The sequence below is a fragment of the Condylura cristata genome, unplaced genomic scaffold, assembly GCF_000260355.1.
Source record: "Condylura cristata isolate star-nosed mole 26May11 unplaced genomic scaffold, ConCri1.0 scaffold00023, whole genome shotgun sequence".
Taxonomy (NCBI): domain Eukaryota; kingdom Metazoa; phylum Chordata; class Mammalia; order Eulipotyphla; family Talpidae; genus Condylura; species Condylura cristata.
This window is the reverse complement of record NW_004567124.1, coordinates 20,259,024-20,278,863: the sequence shown is the minus strand read 5'-3', so window position 1 is coordinate 20,278,863 and position 19,840 is coordinate 20,259,024. Positions and strand designations below refer to the sequence as shown.

At 39.3% G+C, this 19,840-nt stretch overlaps 1 protein-coding gene across 1 annotated transcript in view; it reads left to right on the top strand.

Annotated features, from left to right (window-relative positions):
• SLC12A1 (solute carrier family 12 (sodium/potassium/chloride transporter), member 1) overlaps window positions 1–19,840 on the top strand; it is a 77,296-nt gene that overhangs the window by 52,218 nt on the left and 5,238 nt on the right. Inside the window, exons 18-24 of the mRNA XM_012728562.1 lie at window positions 76–216; window positions 2,683–2,789; window positions 6,763–6,845; window positions 13,913–14,056; window positions 17,354–17,485; window positions 17,735–17,846; window positions 18,525–18,611. Coding sequence (XP_012584016.1) covers window positions 76–216; window positions 2,683–2,789; window positions 6,763–6,845; window positions 13,913–14,056; window positions 17,354–17,485; window positions 17,735–17,846; window positions 18,525–18,611 — 806 coding nt within the window. The remainder of the gene's footprint in view (window positions 1–75; window positions 217–2,682; window positions 2,790–6,762; window positions 6,846–13,912; window positions 14,057–17,353; window positions 17,486–17,734; window positions 17,847–18,524; window positions 18,612–19,840) is intronic.

Here is a 19,840-nt window from a genome sequence, read left to right as displayed (position 1 = left end):
TTGTCCTTTAGAAAACAACAGCAGTATGATATATAATAGTGGGGCTTCTAACCAATATTTCATCATGTCGTACAGGGACCGCGCAAGCTGTGTGTTAAAGAGATGAACAGTGGCATGGCAAAAAAGCAGGCCTGGCTTATAAAGAACAAAATCAAGGCTTTTTATGCTGCAGTGGCGGCAGATTGTTTCAGGGATGGCGTCAGAAGTCTCCTTCAGGTAAGACCCGCATGGAGGGGACAGTGAAGACAATTAGCACTCCATGTTAATGAAGCTCCCAGGGCAATGGATCCAGTTAGTTGGCCCAGCAACAGAAATCTGTGGAGATGGCTTAGGAATTCATGTTGAATTCCGGGGGATAAGCAAAGCTAAAACAAAAGCAAAAGGTTCTGTTACAATGAACTGTGAGTGATATACTGGAAATGGAAAATGAGCTTGCCTTTGGCCACCAGCATACACATTCTGTCCCCATCCTTATTGAAATGCAGATTGGTTCTGATGGTTGACGACATTCAGGATCCCATTAAAACTTCAAACTATTTTTACATCTCAAGTAGACATTCTTTTCCATTTTTCTTTTGCAAATGTGGTGGGGGCAGCTGCTAGACTCAGTGAAATAAACACATAGTGATCTGGGCATAAAACCTCCCAATCCTCCTAAATTATTTCCAGAATGTTGAATGACTACAATAATTTTGTGACCCAGCACTAACTAATGCCCACAGGTATCTTAACTTTTCTCCCCCTTCTTTCCTTTCCTAGCCTTCTATAGGAGTACAAAGAATTTCCCCCTACTTCTCGTCTACATCACTTAGACTGCCCAAAAGTCCTTAAAACAATCCAGACCTCAGAAACCACAGGACTGACTTTCTAATCACTCTGGCTTAATATAATTGATAAGTCCTGATTGTACAGATAACAAATGATGCCTTTAACTTTCAGAGTTTCTCCTTACAGGGATAGCAAAATTCAGGACTGCATCAAGGTGATTTCTGATGCTTAATGAGGCAGGAAAAAATATATATTGATTAAACTGTAACATTTTGGAAATGAAGAGTATTTGATACATTCCTATCTCTAATAATCTCAAGAACACTTGCAAAGTAGCTGCACAGGCGAAGAAATCATTTCTAAAAGACCTGTTACCCCCAACGAGCCTCTTTTCAACTGTTATTAATTTGCTGGAGAGGTCATACAAAATACTGATTTTTCTTTCAGCAGTAAGTTGCTTTTCAGAAGCTCTTAGGTTAAATACACTGGAAAGGTTACACATTTAATGTAAAATTATCAAAGAAGATTGGTAAAAATAATAAAATTTCCGACTAGGAGTGGGAGGACAGACATAGCATAGAGCAGAGAGAGAAAAGACAAGCATAGAGAAAGCACTTATATTAATCTGGAGAAATTGTTCACACTTTTGACAATGCACACATCTTATTTACATGAATTTCTTCAAAGAAAAGTGGCAGCAGAGGGGTGAGGACAAAAGGGCAGACAGAGGGCTTTTAAAGAGAGGCAATGACAGTTTCATTACTTTGAATAACACCTTCTTCGCATCTAACAAGTTGTGGGGTGAAAGACCATATTCCCAAGCCATAGTCCTAGAAGACAGCCTCTGCCCTGCCCTGTGCCTGCCGAGGGCAAATGACAGAGTAGACCAAGGAACTACTCTGCTCCCTGTACTTTTCCAAAAATAGTAACCCCAATGTGGTGGAGAAAACGTTTATTTCAGGACCCCTTCACCAGTGCCTGCCTTCTGCCTGCTGCTGTTGCACTCTGATCATGTATCACTCTTCCTCTGACCCAGATGGTCCTTCTTATACCCCCGCTTCACTTATCTTTCCTTGCAGCATCTAACCAATCTACAAATGCCTCTTCTCCTAAGAAGTCAGCCATGAATCCTCAGCTGGCATGCAATGTTTCCCCTTTGTGTGCTTCCATACGAGTCCCGATTGCATCTGCCCTTGAATTTAACTATTTGTGTAACCTTGTCTTCTCCACCTTGTTCTAAGGTCCATAAGGCCAGAGGATACACCTGATGATTTTCCCACAGTGCCTAACAGCGTTTTGCAATTAATAGGTGCTCAATAATATTGCCAAATTAAATTTAATTAACTGGAAGCCATATCCTGTCAGCTAATGGGGGAATGAAACTCCTGATATGATAGATGGTTACTAATGATACTGTCATGTAAGAGGATTAGGTTCCGGAAACATAGCTCAGTCATTCTTCAGTAAATAAAGTAAATAGAGGCTGTAGTGATCCTCGTATATAAGAATTTTTCCAAACATGGATTTTATTGCTAATGACACTATAGATATACAGGTGGAAATAAGCTTTGAACCACTAAGTTACAATATGTATGCCAACAGTTATGCCGACCCTCACTTGATTTTAAATTATTGAAGCATTTTAATGAGTGTGTCAGAAGAAATGCAAATGACTGCTAATTTAGAAAAGCTACGTTTCTGTCATCTAAAATCCATTTATGGCTGAGATGATTCAGAACTAATCTTTCTATTTTATGCTTGGGTACGGGCATGAAGGACATGCACTAAAATGTAATCTAATCTTCAGAATCTTCAGAACATTACTCTGCTGCCCTTTCGGACATTATTTTTCATTTTGCAGTGGCACTTTCCTGGTAAGGTAAGGATTGCCCATGTGTTCTCTCCTCTGTTTAGGCCTCAGGTTTAGGAAGAATGAAGCCAAACACCCTGGTGATTGGATATAAGAGAAACTGGAGGAAAGCACCTCTGACAGAGATTGAAAACTACTTGGGAATCATACAGTAAGTAACGACTTTCAAGACATGTTCTTGTTTATAAAGTACCAGCCAGGACCATACGTAACTGACACTGTTGTACCAGGTTAAATTGCCTGAGAGGATGACATTCCCCCGGTGTCCTGAATTCTTTACCAAAGTGGGAAAAAAATGTTACCAATAATAGAATGTGAGGGAATCACAGTGTGAGCCAAGACAGTGTGGAGGAAATTTGGTTTCAAGGAAAAAGATAAATATTAAGAGTTACAAGAATAAAATGTATTCATAAGATTAAAAGCAAGGGGCAGTTAGGTAAGGAAGGAATTGCGTCCAAACAGTGGGGTTGGATCATGGGCTCAGTTCATTGTCTTTTGAACCTGGGATGATGTGTTCAATACCTCAGAACCTTGGGTTAGGCTTGGCTGACATGAAGATCCCATATGACAAGTGCCACTTATGTGGAGCAGTATTGGTTTATGCACTGAAAGTGCATTTTAAACAATATTTTTCAACCATACCTAAACATTGGGAAAGTCTACAATAGAGGTAATAGTGGCGGTCCTTCGAGAAAGCAGACATCAGGTTCACATCCTTAACTTGAATTGTCCGCCTAATTCTCAAAGAAGACTTTGAAGTAAGTACAGCTGTTCCCATTTTATACGTGATGACACAAGTATTGAAATTATGTAAAATGCAGAACATGGCTGAATTTTTTTTTAAAGATCTATTTATTTATGCTTACAGACTGGGGGACAGCTCAGAGGTAGGTGAGAGGCTCCATCAGAGACAGAGTGAGGAGCAGAACAGGCAGATTGATGAAGTACACTGCTGAGGGGAGCAGTGGGCGGGTCAGGAGAGGTCTACTGTGCCATGTGGGTCACCTCCGGGGCAGGGATGGAACTTGTGCTGCTTGGGAGAGCTTCATAATGCGGTGCTTTAACCCGTTGCACCACCAGGGAGAGCCCCATGGCTGAATTTTTTATGTGACAAGGTTGGAATACTGTCCCAGGACCATCCAAATTCAAAATTTAAAGTCACAACCAAAATGCTATGCTGTCCCCTAAAGTACAGATGTCCTCAGAGTATTGTCTCACCCTTTCCCTCTTTTTGACAAAAACAAATTTTACACTAGGAGGTACAGTTGTCTTCAGTGACCATTCTAGAATATCAAGTCTTCCTTATAAATTTGAATATATTAACCAGATTAATATCAATTGGGAGAATATTAACTATGCCCAGTAGGTATCTTTTGAAAATGGAAGGCTTCCTGTCTTGATCTGATTTTATACTACAGGTTAGAAAATATGCCCCAAGAGATCAAGCTGCACTTAAAAGTCCAAAATACACAGAAGAGGAATCCTCAAAAAATAAATAAATGCTTACACCAAGCTTTGTCCTTTGGTCCCTGCTAAAGTGAACATCATATTTATGACTGCTTTGGGAAATTTAAGTAACATAACAAAAACACTCAAATATTAATTGTATTGAAAGAAGCATGAAACAATAATGTTCATTTTCAGAAATAATATGCATTACTGATCAAGCAGAAATTCACTTAACAGTCCTCCTAACTGGGGAATCTATGTATTAAATATATTCTCCTGAAATTGTTTCCCCAAACATATAAATCCTGGATGCCATATGCTGTCTTCTCACTTCTACCAGAAGGCTCAGAAGGTTAAGACTAAACCAGGTGATCAGATTTAGAATTGTGCCAGGTTTAGCAAACAACATTTTGATAAATTTGATATATTCAATTGCTGAAGAGACCTTCCTGAAAATGGGCTATATCTACTCTATTATCCAGATTCTCCTAAAAATTTCATCTTTACCTCTGGGGAGGAAAGGATGGAACTAAAAAGGAGAAATAGATAACATTTTAGTAAAAAATATATTATTTGGTGAAAAATAACCTGGGATCATTTGTAAGTTTCCTACTATCCCAGACATTCTAGATATTCACAGGAACCAAATTAACCAAACACGGCAATTCTGAATAGAGAAGACTTCTGACTTTTATACCAAAATAAAAATTGGTTTCTGGTAATAGAGTTCAAATTTGTACTGGTATCAAACTTAGCTGACTTATAAAGTTAAATGACTTTACTATCATGGTAGTGGGGTTACTATTGAAGGAACACAATTATATACTGTATTATATTTCCCTTTCTAACATGTTTGTTTTGTTTTATGACAAAATATTATATTATTATTACATAGGGTTAAAAATACTTTAAAAGTTATCTTTGAAATATTTAAGATGTAAAATTCCCAACTATCATTTAATTTTATTTAAGGTCTTTATTAATTTTAATCAACAGTCAAAACAAATTATGCAAATTTAACAGCTGAAAACAACACAAATTTATTATCTTACAGTGAAGTGGGCTAGAAGCCTGACACTAACTGTGTTAGAGAATCAAGGTGATGGCTGGGTCACAGACCTTCAGAAGGTTCTAAGGGAGACTTCCTGACTTTGCCTTTTCTGGCCTGAGGCTGCCTACAGCTCAAGGCCCTTTACTTTCTCTCGAAAGCCAGCAATGATGAGTCAAATTTTTCTCATATTGTTACAAGGCAGAGAGCAACATACCCCCAAACCTTCCTGTTCTAAATAGGTTCTGCCATCCGCCACATCAAGACAAAACATGTAAGACCTTTAATGGAAAGGGACTTTATACAATTAGTATGCAAAACAGAAAAGACAAAGCGCATAGTTTCTAAATCAAACACCTAAAGTTACCCATCCCCTCATGGGTAAGTCTACCCTAAGAGATTGCCCTTGCTTTGGAGCAAGGCCTGAAAGCTGCCACAAGTCTAGAGCACTTTATGGCAGGGACTCATAGAAAAGGGTCAGAAATGGCCAGACAAGTCTGGGAGGAAAAAAGCAAAATCAAGGTGAGAGCTGTCTTAGTGAACCTCACCTCAGGTCTCTCACCCACATCTGTTTCACCCAGTCCAGGACCAAGAAACAAGAGCTGCTTCTTCACATGTCTCTGCTCCGAGTGCCTCCCTTAGGTCTCCTTCTAGCTCTCCATCCCGCTTCCTTCGTCCTCAGTCTCCTCCCCAGATTCTTCTCTTCCCTGCTCTGCTCCAGCCTCCTCTGGGTGGGGCAGGGAACCTGGAACCGCCCCTTTTCCTGGGGGCCACCCTGCTATACAATCATCAAGAGAAGATGGCTGATTTTAGCATAAAGGCAGCTTCTATTTCCTCCACTCAGACAAGTACTGGACCACTAAGAAGCCACTGTGGTCCCCAAAGGCAGTTGAACCACAGTCAAACTGGCAGCGAATTCACCCAGCAGAGGGAGGAGAATTCACTTTAGTGAGGAAGGTCTCTGCTGCCTCACAAAGAACAGTAGCTTACAAGGAGAGAAAAGTTCTTGGCTCCAAATTTCCCTTTAATTATACTAGGGGAGGTGGGGGGAGTTCCTTTTTCCCACCTGAATAGGTTTGTTTACAAAAATATTGAGCAGACACATCAACATGAATAATCCCCCCACATTTTTGTCCTTAAAATTTTTCAGTTAATTAAACCAGATGCAAAGTATTCTGTCTAAAGTCAATACTGAAAGCGCCTTAGAGGAAATGGAGACATGTTTAACTGAGAACTGACTCCTCAGTGGGTCGGGGGTTGGGCTGATAATTTCAAAGCCTTTTATAGCCTGATTCTTTTTGAATCATTTCAGCGATTGTTTTGTTTACAATAGAAGAGAATCAATTATTTTAAAAGTGTGTCACAAGCTCGTAACCAAAATTTTAAACTGTAGATTATTTGAGTTATTTGGTTCCAATATATATGAGTTGCTAATGTTTACCTAGAAAACATTTTTAAAAGACATAAAAGAAAACCTGACAGAAATGGCATAAGTTCATGCCTATATTCGGAAGTGAGTTTTCATATTTAATTACATGAAAATCCTAAGAGTATATTTACTACTAGTCCTTAGCATGGGACACAAAAGAATCACTATTCTCACTAACCACTTTGCTTTCACTTCTAGTGATGCATTTGATTTCGAGATTGGTGTGGTCATTGTAAGAATCAGTCAAGGGTTTGACATCTCGCAGGTTCTTCAGGTGCAAGGTATGTACTTTCATTACTCAGTCAACAAACATTTATTGAGCACCTACTCCATGCCTGGGTACTGGGGGTAGAGCAAGAAGCACTATAGACAAAATGCTCTTACCATAGAGCTACAGTTCCTGGGCTGGCCCAGGGTATGTGTGCTTCCCTCAGTCTTTTCCCCACCGCTAACACAATGGGTCTTTGTCCTGGTAACCAGGTATTGGCAAATTCAGGACAGGTGTCAATTTTGCTTATCACAAAACCACAGAGCCAGTAAGTACTACTGAGAATAAATGGTAAATAAACTGCCAAATTAGTTTCTAGAAGACGTTTCAGAAAATGAAGATTAATTCTTTCCTTGGAAAACCATGTATTTTGTTTTTAAGAGTCTATGATGTAGTCTGCAGTTCACATGAAAACAAGTCTGACTATTTCACACTGTGAATCACTAATCTAACTCAGAGGCAGGAACAATAACTCAGGTTACTGACTCTACTTTTCCCTGTAGAGCATTCGGTACCCTTGATTCATCCCCTCTTATATATGGAATAAAGGCCATATCTAAAGGTTCACTGAAATATTAAGACAGAACCCTAATCTAAAACTTGTTTCTTAAACTGAACTTTATGTGATAGAGTTTGCTAATAGCATGACACAGAAACAAAAGAATATTTGAGGGTGGTTTCATATACCATCTACCTTGGTGTAGATGACATATAAGAGACTGTCTTTATCTCCAAGAGACTCAACCTTGGGATGGAAATGGGGTTATTATTAGTATGGTCTTATATTAATAGGGTACTATGCAAAAGAGAAAAGGAACACCCAACTTCAAGAAGACTTCCTGGAGGAGATGGCTTTTGGTTTGAGAGCTCCTAGATGAGTAGGAATTAACCAGGCAATGTTGGATGAGAAAAAAGTGAGAGTGTGTGAAGAGCTGTATTCCTAGCAGACAGGAGAACATTAGCAGAGGGGTGAAAACCTGGGAATATGGAGGATGAGATGAAGGGGCAACCCAGAGCAAATCAGGATAACTGCTGTCCATTTGAAAACAGAAAATACAATTTGTATTTAGATTGCACATTTACTTTCTATGTTATTTTGATCTCTTCAAGCTGAAAACTGTGATATAACTGGAAAATAATGCTCCTAACCCTCACTGCTCCATCTACCAAAATACACCATCAATTTAATTCTATAAAGCAACACAGTGAGAAAATTCTGAAGTATTTCTGAAAGAATCCTGGCAGTGAACTGCATCCCCTTTTAATTTCCCAAGGGATGTATCCAATTCAAATCTACTTTGATGTTTGAAATATTTCTACTTCTTAGTTAAGAAAGGGGAAAATCAGTTGGATGCTAATAAAATAATTATAAGTACCAATTATCTAGGGTAAACAAAAAAGTTACATAAATACATGAAGAACATGCAAGAAACACAACAGTATAATGATAGAAATTAGCTTTATGCCACATTTCCACACATTGTTTTGAAGTTTCTGTGATTTACAACACAGCCCTCATATTAGGTTTTGAATTGGAAGAAATAAGCTCACATCTCATAATATTATGCTGTAATATAAGGCTTAATAAGAGCCTAATAAATCTTAAATATTGCATTACACTATGTTAATGATTATCATCACAGTTTTCCAACACAGGCACCGCAGTGTCATCACAGATTATAATTTAAAGGAAATATTAGCAATTCAAAGTGCCCATATACTGTAGTTAATAAAGCAGTGAATAGAAATCAGCTTTATAGGTAATTTACTGGCTAATGACAATTATTTCTATACTGTGTCACAGGCTTATGTGAGGAGAATAAATTTTTATATAAATAAGATCGATGTTCATAACATTCTAACTGTACACTACAGCAACTCACCCAGTATTGATGGCTGATCATTTCTTTTAATAAATTAATATGTTGCCTGAAGCAAACAAAACACACCACAGTATTTCATATTATTCATCTCCCAGGGGTTTAGCAAGTTTGCCAACTACAACAAACAGTCCAAATCATACTGTAGGAAATTGTGTTGAAACGAGAGCCACAATATATGGTGTCGAATGCAGTGGTAAGGACTGCATGCTTCACAGCCCTGTTGGATGGCGGCTCCTGCTGTGTCTGTTGGGCTGGCTTCTCCAAAGCAAGACAGATGGCAGTGTAGTGATTACTTGATTGGAAGGGCGACCCCTGCCGGACAGTTTGCCGCCCTCCCTTGAGCTAGACTTGACTTGCTGGGGGTGCTGCACGCTGATTCACTGAGCATTTGCAGCTTTGAACTGAGTGACCGAGGAAAGAATCATAATTTAATAATTAGTTTAAAAAGAGAGAGAGAGAGGGCCCTCCTTGGTGGCACAGTGAGTTAAAGCACAGGAATAAGACGCTAAAGCCACTTCAGCATGTCCCCGGAGGTGACCTCTGCGTGGCAGACCTCTCCTGACGCGCCCACTGCTCCCCTCAGCAGCCTACTTTGTTGATCTGCCTTTTCTGCTCCCGCTCTATCTCTGGTGAAGCCTCTCGTGCCCCTGAGCCTCTGGCCTGTACCCCAGTTCTGTATGCACAAATAAATCTTTAAAAAAAAGAGAGAGAGAGAAAGAGGGGTGGGGTGCAGGGAAACAAGAGGGGATGTAAGCCTCGCTGGGGTCCCCTGCTTTCCCTCCTGTTGTCAGACCACTGACCTTCTCTTGCCTTAGGATACAAAGTGAATTGCAAAGTGTACACACCTGCCTATTTCTAAAAGATGCCTCTCTATAGAAAGACAGGGGAAGACCAGTTGAGGCAGCCTTAATAGCAATATTGAATTTCAAACTAAAGTCACTCCAGTTGGTTAACACACCACCATTTTATAAAATAGTCGCAGCGGTTCAAGCAGCTTGGGTGTTTGAAGGTACAGCTCAGGAGTCATACTTTGTCCCTTATTTGTTTGGGGGTATATATGAAGAATTCTCTCTCTCTCTCTCTCTCTCTCTTTCGCATTCTTTCTCCCTCTCATGCTGTCTCAATCTCTCTAGCAATGTGGCTTTGTAAAGCATGATATACTATGGAATTACATCATTCCATCACAAGACACCACAACTCCACTTCTTTCAAGCACTGACCTTCATGCCTACCCGCTGCCTCCCCTCTCACCCATCCTCTGTACCATCCCACCCAGAAGTCGTTCACTTTTCTTCTTCCTTTATATAAATAAACTCTCAAATGCATTGTACACTACTGGACAGCACTGAGGCACTTTTTTTTTTAAGATTTATTTATTTATGCATACAGAACTGGGATATAGGCCAGAGGTTCACGGGTGGTAAGAGGATTCACCAGAGACAGAGTGGAGAGCAGAACAGGCAGGTTGACTGAAATACACTGCTGAGGGGAGCAGGGGGCGAGACAGGAGAGGTCTGCCATGTCATGTGAGTCACCTCCCTGCTGTACCCTACTGATATTTATTTATTTAAAATAGATATCAGCTATCAGGATCAAACTCATGCTGAAGGGGCTGCAGCTAGCTTCATAGTGCTGAGCTTTAACCCATTGCACCACCAGGGAGGGCCCCAGAGCTGCTTCTTCATTTCAACAAACTCTTCTTGAGTCCTTAGTATGATGCTAGGCAACAGCAAGGGGGGATGGGCACAAGTAAGTATGTGAGAGGGAAGAATTGAGGTTCAAGCACAGTCTTTGGAATCAGACAGACATCCCAGCTTGACACATATTAGCTGTGAGGCTTCACTCAAATTACTCATCCTCTCTGTTTTCACTTTTCACATTTTGAAATGACAATAATTGTAGTACCTACCACATAGAATTGTTTTGGATATAAGGGTGTGATGGCCACAAAGCATTTGGCATTGTACTTGGCACAAAGTAAATGCTCAGTAAATAGTAATAAAAACTAATGTAAATTCCACCCTCAAGGAGTTTGCATTCTAGTGGGAATGAAGTAGACATGTATCCAGACATCTTAAAACTCTTTCATCTCACACAATATTAGTTACTGGAATAATCAACAATTGCAGATTGGGTATTTCTTCAATAGGCACATAGTTGAGGAGGAGGACATTGCACTGAAGGAGGATGGTAAGAAGGATGAACAGCAGAATGGAAAGCAGAAGACTTGGCTCACTAGCAGTGCAACTCTGGGTCCATCACTTGTCTGAAACTGTTTCCTGAGTAGTAATATAGGGAGATGTCTACAGGCTCCTCCTGCATCCCCAAATTGATGCTGATGTCAAATAAAATACTGTGTGAAGAGTTTTATGAATCCTGAACACTAGAGATGTCCTAAAAGTGTGTTGGTGTTGATAGCAGTATTTTTCTTGCCCATTCTTGTGGAATTAGCTCCTATCTATCCATTGATACTCCTTTGACTGTACCCCCTCATGGCTACGGTACACTTTTGCAAGCCAGCTTGCCAGGATTCTTATCCAAAGAAATGTTCTGACAAAGTCTACTCTTGACTTCCTATGCAAACAGAGACCAGAAGTACACTAGGTAGATAATTCAGAAGAACAGATAATCAAAACATCACTGCTATTTAATGCTGAAATGAGAAAAGGCGGGAGTCCACAGAAGGAAGCCTTAGATCACCTACTAAGTGAATAATTAAGAAGTCACTCTAATGAGAATTTGCAAAATCACTGTGCAAGTGATCATACTCGCATGTGGATGACCAAGCAAGCAGATTTTAGCATTTTAGAACAGACTCTGTCAACCTCTATTTCTCTATATTCTGAGGGAACTGTGGAGTCTGACTTCCTGCAGCAAAGTCTGCTTTTGTGTCTTAGACCTGGAAGTTTGCAATTTTTCTCTTTCCAGGATGGGCTGTGTATACATACCTCCAAGTGCATTTTTGGAGTAACTTCAGTTCACTCAGCTGACTGATTCTGTTGCAAAGGAGGATTTATTATTTTCCTCCTTTGTTTGAGGTAAAGGCTAAATATCAAAGCAACTAGGGGCTAACCACAGACCATGCTGGAACTTACCAAAAGAAGAAAGACAAGGAATACTGCCCCCCTCCTACCAGGGACTTTGCAACTGCCCCAAAGCAACTCACAAATCTGCACCTTCCAGATGTCAGGTTACCTAAGGCAGCAATATCCTGAGGATAATAGCTCAGGGGTAGTGCCCAATCTGGTGAGCAGCCTGCAGCCTGCCGTATGTACTTGTGTCTTTGGGGTCTTTCCTTTACAACCTATTTGAGGGGCCATAGTTTTGGGGAATTTGTTTGACTTTATGCTTGAAAGTGTGTAGATCATCAGAGAAGTTGGGGTTAATAAAACAACTCTGAAATAATGTCATATAAGCCCAAACAAGAAGTTATCATAGCAGAACACATACAGGATCTAGGGTCAAGCACACCTCTTTGCATTTGAACCCCATGACTTGCCAGGTGACATCAGACAAGTTTATTTAACTCTTGAAAACCTCTGTTTCTTCATCTACAAAATAAGGATAATAATAGCAACTCTCTCAGAGCAGTTTGGGGAGGAATAATGTGTAGCACATTCCTTAGCCCCCCCTCCCCCCGAAAATGCGTGATAAATAGTAACTGCTAAAATAATTCTCAGACTTCTCAAAATACTCAATTTGCTCTGCATGACTAAGTCCATGGTGCACAAATGGACTGTATAGATGCACTGCCTGTAGAATGTACTCAGTGCTTTGTTTTTTTAAGACACACTGCTCCAAAGCAGTGTTGAAATTGTTTTTTATTCTTTTTACAAAACTAGGAGGGTGGAAAAGGCTAGGAAATCAGCGCCCCAGAAAAAGTAAATGTCTCACCTAATGTCACATAAAGCCAGCAGCAAAGCTATATCCGGTCATGACCCCCAGGGCAATTCAACTTGTGTTCACCTTTCAAAAGTCAGGGGTAAACAACCCCTATCTGAGCTCAGTCTAATTTCTCATATTTTTTAGAGCCGCTGATCTTGAGAGCCTTTGAAGCTTTGGGGAAATCACATGGGTGATTTGACCTTAAATCTCTTGCCACTGGCAAAAGATTAATTGCTAAGACCTGGAAAGAGGCCAGATAATTCTGTAGCACCAAATAACAGTACCGTCTAGGGATGTAACTGTCCTGACAGATTTAGTTAGTACATAATTGATAAATCTAGAGTTTGTGTAGCTTCATCTCCCAGACAGATAAGGCAACAGGCTGTGAGGATTGACATTTACACAAGCCTGACCAGTGTTTTGTAACACTGAATCTAGGGTTTCTACTCTCCACCTACAGACTGGCTCATTTTTAAGGTTCTGTTCTCAGGGGGTAATAAGATGAGTGGATCCGACAGGAGATCTCCCTTGTCTGCTGTAAGCAAGAATGCCTGTCATACTTCAGCACTGGCCTGTGACTGCTCTTCAAACTTATTTACCCCGATCTGATGCATGCTGAGGTCAGAAGGATGCAACAAAGTACAAAGCAGCCAGGAATTTTTCATCACAGTCAGAATCCAAAGAGATAAAAGGCAGCCAGATTCAACATCAAAACTTGTATAGTTGGACAAACCCTTCTTACCCAAGAAATCTTGCAGCGTTGAACTTGTTGCAAACCCAAGTGCTGGGAGACAGACCCCTTTGAGCTAGTTCAACTCCAGCAGCCACACAAAAATGCAGGCCCTTCCCTCCAAAAAGTATTTTGCTTATCAGAAGTAATTGTTGGTGGATATTTTTTGACAATCATTAGTAAAATTGAGCCAATGGAGTTTATTATAGGATTTGGTTATCTTTCCTTAATTTTTGTTCTCTAGTTGTGTTTTACTCAAGATGCCCAGCATCCTTCTGTAGTATGTATATGTATGTGTGTGTGTCTACATATACATACCCAGTATAATTCTGTAATTTTTGTCACTTCCAGTTGTAAAGTAACTGAACCTGTCACTTAGGCCAGTAAATCAGTGGCTTTTAGTGTAAATCATATATGTACAGCGACTTCATATAACTTAACAGAAAGGACTGTTTTTCTGAGCTAGTTGATATTTTTTGACTACAGCTTCCTGATAACATCACATTTTTAAAAATCATATTCTGTACAATCATTTTATTGCATATGCACCCACTAAATGAGCATGTGGTTTTGTTTCATCAGACGAATTAGAGAAATTAGAACAGGAGAGGCTGGCTTTGGAAGCCACTATCAAGGATAACGAAGGTGAAGAGGGTGGTGGAGGCCTCCGAGGCTTGTTTAAGAAAGCTGGCAAGTTGAACATTACTAAGCCAACTCCGAAAAAAGGTAAGTACCTTTAAAATTTACAAAAAAGATGACAACATGAATCAATTCTGGGTCCAGAATTCAGCTTCTAAGATGCGAGCAGCGCAGATATAAAATGTAAAGTGGAAGATATAAAATGTGAAATGTGGGGCATTGGTAAGGATGGAAGGGCATTTCTGTTGAGGAGGTGGTATGGATAAAAGGAACAAAGAAGTTATCTTTATCAATAGGGTAAGCCCTTTGTACCATCTTACTACACACATTTTATTTTAAAATAGAAATATTTGCTTTCAGGGCAGATTGAATGCCAAGGGAAAAAAAAAAGTAAAGTCTTAATATGGAAAAGAGATAGAAATCTTAAAAACCAGTAACCGACTTGGTTTGTGAATATCCCTCTTCCCAATCATAACCAAACACACACACCTGGCAGACATTTCAGCAAATTGAAGGTTTACTAATTCAGTAAGGGAAGGATCCAGCTAGGACTCTCCTTTCAAAAAAGCATTTTTCTCACAAACCAGGATTTTTGACTTGGGACTTCTTGATAATATTTGCATGTAGATTTCTGCTGAATCGTACACTTATCTTTTAATGCCAGGTGTACTTTCTGGGATTGGGTGATCATAGAAAGAGAGCTTGTTATAAGTTTTATAAACAGGTGATTCAGACATCTTTTTTTTTTTTTTGAAAATTGCTTTCTAGAAACGCTGCAAATTTTAGTTCCTTGAGGTCCACAGCGACCTCTACTGGTAGAAAATTAAAACGTGAATATTTATTTCATTGATGTACAAATAATCCTGGAGTTTGAGAAGACATTCAGGGGTGTGACGTCCAGGAGAAACCATTCCTCTAGAATGGTCTGCAACTCAAACAAGATCCATTTTAAGACATAGCAGGCTTCTGATCTTGGTTGACAAGGGCTAACTCTTTAAAGAGATGCTTCAAAAAGGGACCATTTTCTATTATAACCCAAGGATGAAATTTCAAATGTGATATAATATTTTCATATAGTTACAGAGTGATGAGGAATCCAAACATTACCCCTGTTAAAATTCAAAGGTACCCTCAGGTGCATAGAATATTCTATGGGGTATAGGAGAGTCTACTATTTATTATTTACCTTCAAGTGATATTTTCTCAGAAAATCATGTGTGTGGATCCAAAATTGATGGTATGTGAAGATTTTCAGGGCATAAATATTAGAATGAAATTCCCTGGGTGTTAACTACTATCTTCTTTCCTTTCTATTTGGTTTATTTGTAGGAAGAGTTAACTATCCATTGAATCTGTTCTACTCAGCAATATGATTTAGAAAGCGATGGAAAAAATCATAAGTCATGGCTCACTACTATTCTCTAGCCAATAGGGAGGAGGGAAACATGCATGTCCTTATTAATAAAAGCAGGACTTTTATCCTGGAAGCCTGTTCTGCATCACAGTACTTTGACAAAAAAAAAAAAAGTACTCCTCTGAAAGTGGACATGTCTAATTGTTCAGAAAAGCAACATAATGTTGTGTTTTATTTCCAACCCCTAACATTTCAAACACACCTTTGAAGTGCGCACCTTCACTGCTCTGGGATTTCATTGGTTAGCAATTCTTTTGAGTTCTAGATGGAAACCAACTCTGTCTCCAGGTACTCATACACATGTACTCTGGATGCTTTACTATGCCTGTGAGCGCTCACAGGTGCAGAGTTTCATTCATTTTGTAAGTATATTTAATTTATCTCTCAGTTCTTCTAGGAAGATGGAAACAATATAAGGTAATTGCTTCAGAACTGATTGACCCCTACCATAGAAATAGTGAAAAACAGAACAAAGCATCTTCAGAATCTTTTAGATCAGACAGGCAGCTTTGGGGAGGCTGTCAGCTCTATTCTAAACACTTCCTGACACCATCTCTGAAATCATGCGATGAAGTAACAACTTGCAAAGACATGAAAATGAGAAATGATATACAAGGTGCAGCAATGAAGCTCTTCCCGGCAAATAGGAATGAGAATCCTGATCAAGCACTAGCTTAGTTCCCTGGACACTTTCATTATGTTGTGGTATTGTGGAAATTGCATTAAAAACAGTTTTAAATGGGTCCTCCCTGGTGGTGCAACAGGTTAAAGCACAACACTATGAAGCTGCCCACAGCCACTGCAGGCTGAATTCAAACCCTGGCCAGGGAGCTGACCCAAATGGCATGGCAGACCCAGGCCTCCCCTGATTCCCTGCTGCTTCTCTCGGCTGTGTATTTCAGTAGATCTGCCTGTTCGGCTCCCTACTCTTTTCTTTGGTGAATCCCCTCACCCCCTGCACCTCTAGCCTATGTCCCAGTTCTTGTATGCATAAATAAATAAATCTTTTAAAAAAACAGTTAAAAAGTAGGAGCTGAGAAAATTCACCGGAGACAGTGTGGGGAGCAGATCAGGCAGACTGACTGAAGTACACTGCTCAGGGGAGCAGTGGGCAGGTCAAGAGAGGCCCACCACGCCATGTGGGTCTGGGAATTGAACTTGTGTCGCAGTGACTGCAGATCACCTCACAGCACTGTGCTTGAACCTGTTGCACCACCAGGGAGGACCCACTTTTTAACTATTTTATCTGTATCCTTAACTCAGTAAAAGCATCTTGTCTTTAATGTTTCCTGGCTTTTTCATGTCATTCACAAAAATTTCAATTGCTCGAATAACTTTACCTTAGTTTTACAAAACGCTTTTTAAAGAAAATAGGAATAAGCCAGACTGATAGTAGGAGCAAAAAGTTCTAGAGAATCCAGATACACCCTGTTTTCTGGTAGCTTTTGTCATCTGAACATTCATAGGATTTACACAAAAATGACCCTCGAATGAATAAATTGCCTAACAAAAAAATACTTTTGATTCTGTTGCTTATATCTAGAAAATCAATCACCACATGTTCTACTTTCAAGTAAATCTGAAAATAGGATTAAGTTAGATCTGAAAGTTGGGGGGAAACTGAGATATTTTGACTATTGTATCAGATAGCTTAACATTGTTACATGTCTCACTGAAAATCACCTGTGAGAAAGCTTACTGAGGACCTGAAAATAATCCACTGCTGTGTAATGAAAACTGTTATCACAAAGCCAATATCAACTTTTTATTTAACCATTGCCAGTGATGAAAATTACTGTGGGATTCAACTTTTATCTTTCCACAGAATTAAGCACAATATTTACCTATAAATATAAAGAAAGTCATAGTCATGACTCCCTCTATTTTTTCTGAATAGAGAATGTTATTCTTTCTTTCTCTAATGTTTCTTTCTTCAAATGGCAAATGCATTACTTTCTCTTTCATTACAGACAGCAGCATTAATACCATCCAGTCCATGCATGTTGGAGAGTTCAACCAGAAACTGGTGGAAGCCAGCACCCAATTTAAAAAGAAGCAAGGAAAAGGAACAATTGATGTTTGGTGGCTGTTTGATGATGGAGGTAAAAAAAACAAAAAAACAAAACTGCAATCCAGAGTATACACTGGCGAAAAGAATTCTATGTTGATAAAATTTAACAAACTACATAAGGAAGTATCTGAAAACGATACTGATTAATGAAGAACCAGTTTTCCAAAGATTTTTAATTATTTAGGATCTATGAATGTGGGGATGAATATAGATGGAAAATGATTAATTTCGTTCCAGTGAGATATACTTATCCTTTCTGTCATAATTTACTCTTTTTCAGGGTTAACACTCCTTATCCCCTATATTTTGACTCTCAGAAAAAAATGGAAAGACTGTAAATTAAGAATCTATGTTGGAGGGAAGATTAACCGCATTGAAGAAGAAAAAATTGCGTAAGTAACACTATTGTTCGGGGTTATTTTGATTTTTATCGTTTTGCTGCTCAATTTTAAGCAATGTATGTGTCTTTGAGGCACAGTGGATTTAAAGACAAAGTCACCAGAGTAGTTAGAGATAAAGAGAGAAAAAACGAGAATGATAAATCAAGTGAAAAAATATAAACAACTGGTAAGTTTGGGATTTCTTTTCACTATCCTTGCAACTTTCATATAATGCTGAAATTATATCAGAATTTTCAGTTGCCAGGTGAACAAGAAAACTCAAATATACTAATGGTATGATGTGGAATAATAGTATGTCAGTAACTCTATAAACTTATAGCAAGATGATCAACAAGTATTAAAACTGGTTCTTTTTCCAAATGATAAGGAAACATAGAGAGTTGAGTATTACATTACCTGAATGTAAATGCAGAACTGAATTTGCTACTTCCAAGGTCTGCACCTACAGGAATTTCTCTTCCCCTTCCCAGGAATAGCTTAGTCCACGCTTAACATATCTGTCAATGAATAGTATGAATAGTCATTAATGACATATGAATATTAATGAATGTCGAACATGAACCCAAGCCTCTGACTGAAAGCTGAAATATGCTCTGATTAGGTTTACTGTAACACAAAACTCTTTGACCCAAGATAGTTAAATATGTACTGTATTTCTTATATTTTCAGGATGGCTTCCCTTCTGAGCAAATTTAGGATAAAATTTGCAGACATCCATATCATTGGTGACATCAACATTAAGCCAAACAAAGAGAGGTATGAAATATCATTGAACAAGATCCATTGTTTACCTGTGGCATCTCTCATTCTCTAGTGTTGATTATTAAAGAGTAAAAATGTTATGTCTGTGGTGCAATAACTCTCTTACAGAATAAAAAGGAACTGCTAATAATCACGACCTAGAGCTATCAAGCATATTCTAATGGATGGAAAAGGCAAGAGAAGGAGGGAGCAAGAATTGCTGAGATGCAAGTTAACTATCATTTTAGAACTGTCCTTTCCTCGTGTCTACATTGGCTATAGCAGTGGGAAGCCCAACTTCATTGGACTTTGATGTGAGCTGTCAGGGCGAGTTTTTATTATTATAAATTGCTGTAGGGCATCTAGCATGGGGAGCTCTGGTGGAGAAAAATATGGAAACAGCTTGTGTCTTCTTGGTACAAGATAGCTATTTGAGCTTGAAGGCACAAAGGACAAAACACTTAGAACCTATGAACTGGGAGAGGAAAGGGGGTTAGACCTGAAACTATCTCAAGTCTGGCAAGGAAACCTATTGGCTCCCAAATTAGTAAGTGGCAAATTTGAACTAATTATCAAAATAGCCCTCTTTTCTAAAGGGTGGCCATGGTGTCTCTTACTGACTTTGGTTTTCTGTTATCCCTGGCTTAATGCTGGGTATAAACTAGTCACTTACTTCCTGGAGCTGAATTCTTCTTGCTATTGTATGTCTTATCAGCAGATAAGGACTGTCAGGCTGACTAATTAATTTGTCCCAGTTTCCTTTGGTCTAGACCCAGCAATCTGGTTTTCTCTACCCAACCCCTCTCACGTTGAGTCTCAGCTCCTGCATTCCCATCCTGTCTGTTCCGTCACTGAGGATGCTGATGAAACTCTTCCCTAATCACAGCTCCTTCTTCCCTGAGTGTCCCCCAGTCTGTCAACCTTTTATCTTATTTCCACAGTTTTGCATGACTGTGGTTTAGGTCAGTTAGTCCTGGGATGTCTGGTGTTGATCTTTGACATAGAATACGTTCTGACCCTGCTTACTCATTCATGGTCAAAGTGATCAGTCTTATGGCCTGGTTTCCTGTAGTAACCTTATCAAACCCCTTTATCTTTTAGACTTCCCAAACCTTCCTTCTATGAAAGGGATGGGGCCTCAGATTTTAACCTTTTTTTTTTTTTAAAGATTTATTTATTTGTACATACAGAACTGGGGTACAGGCCAGAGGCTCAGGGGCGGTGAGAGGCTTCACCAGAGACAG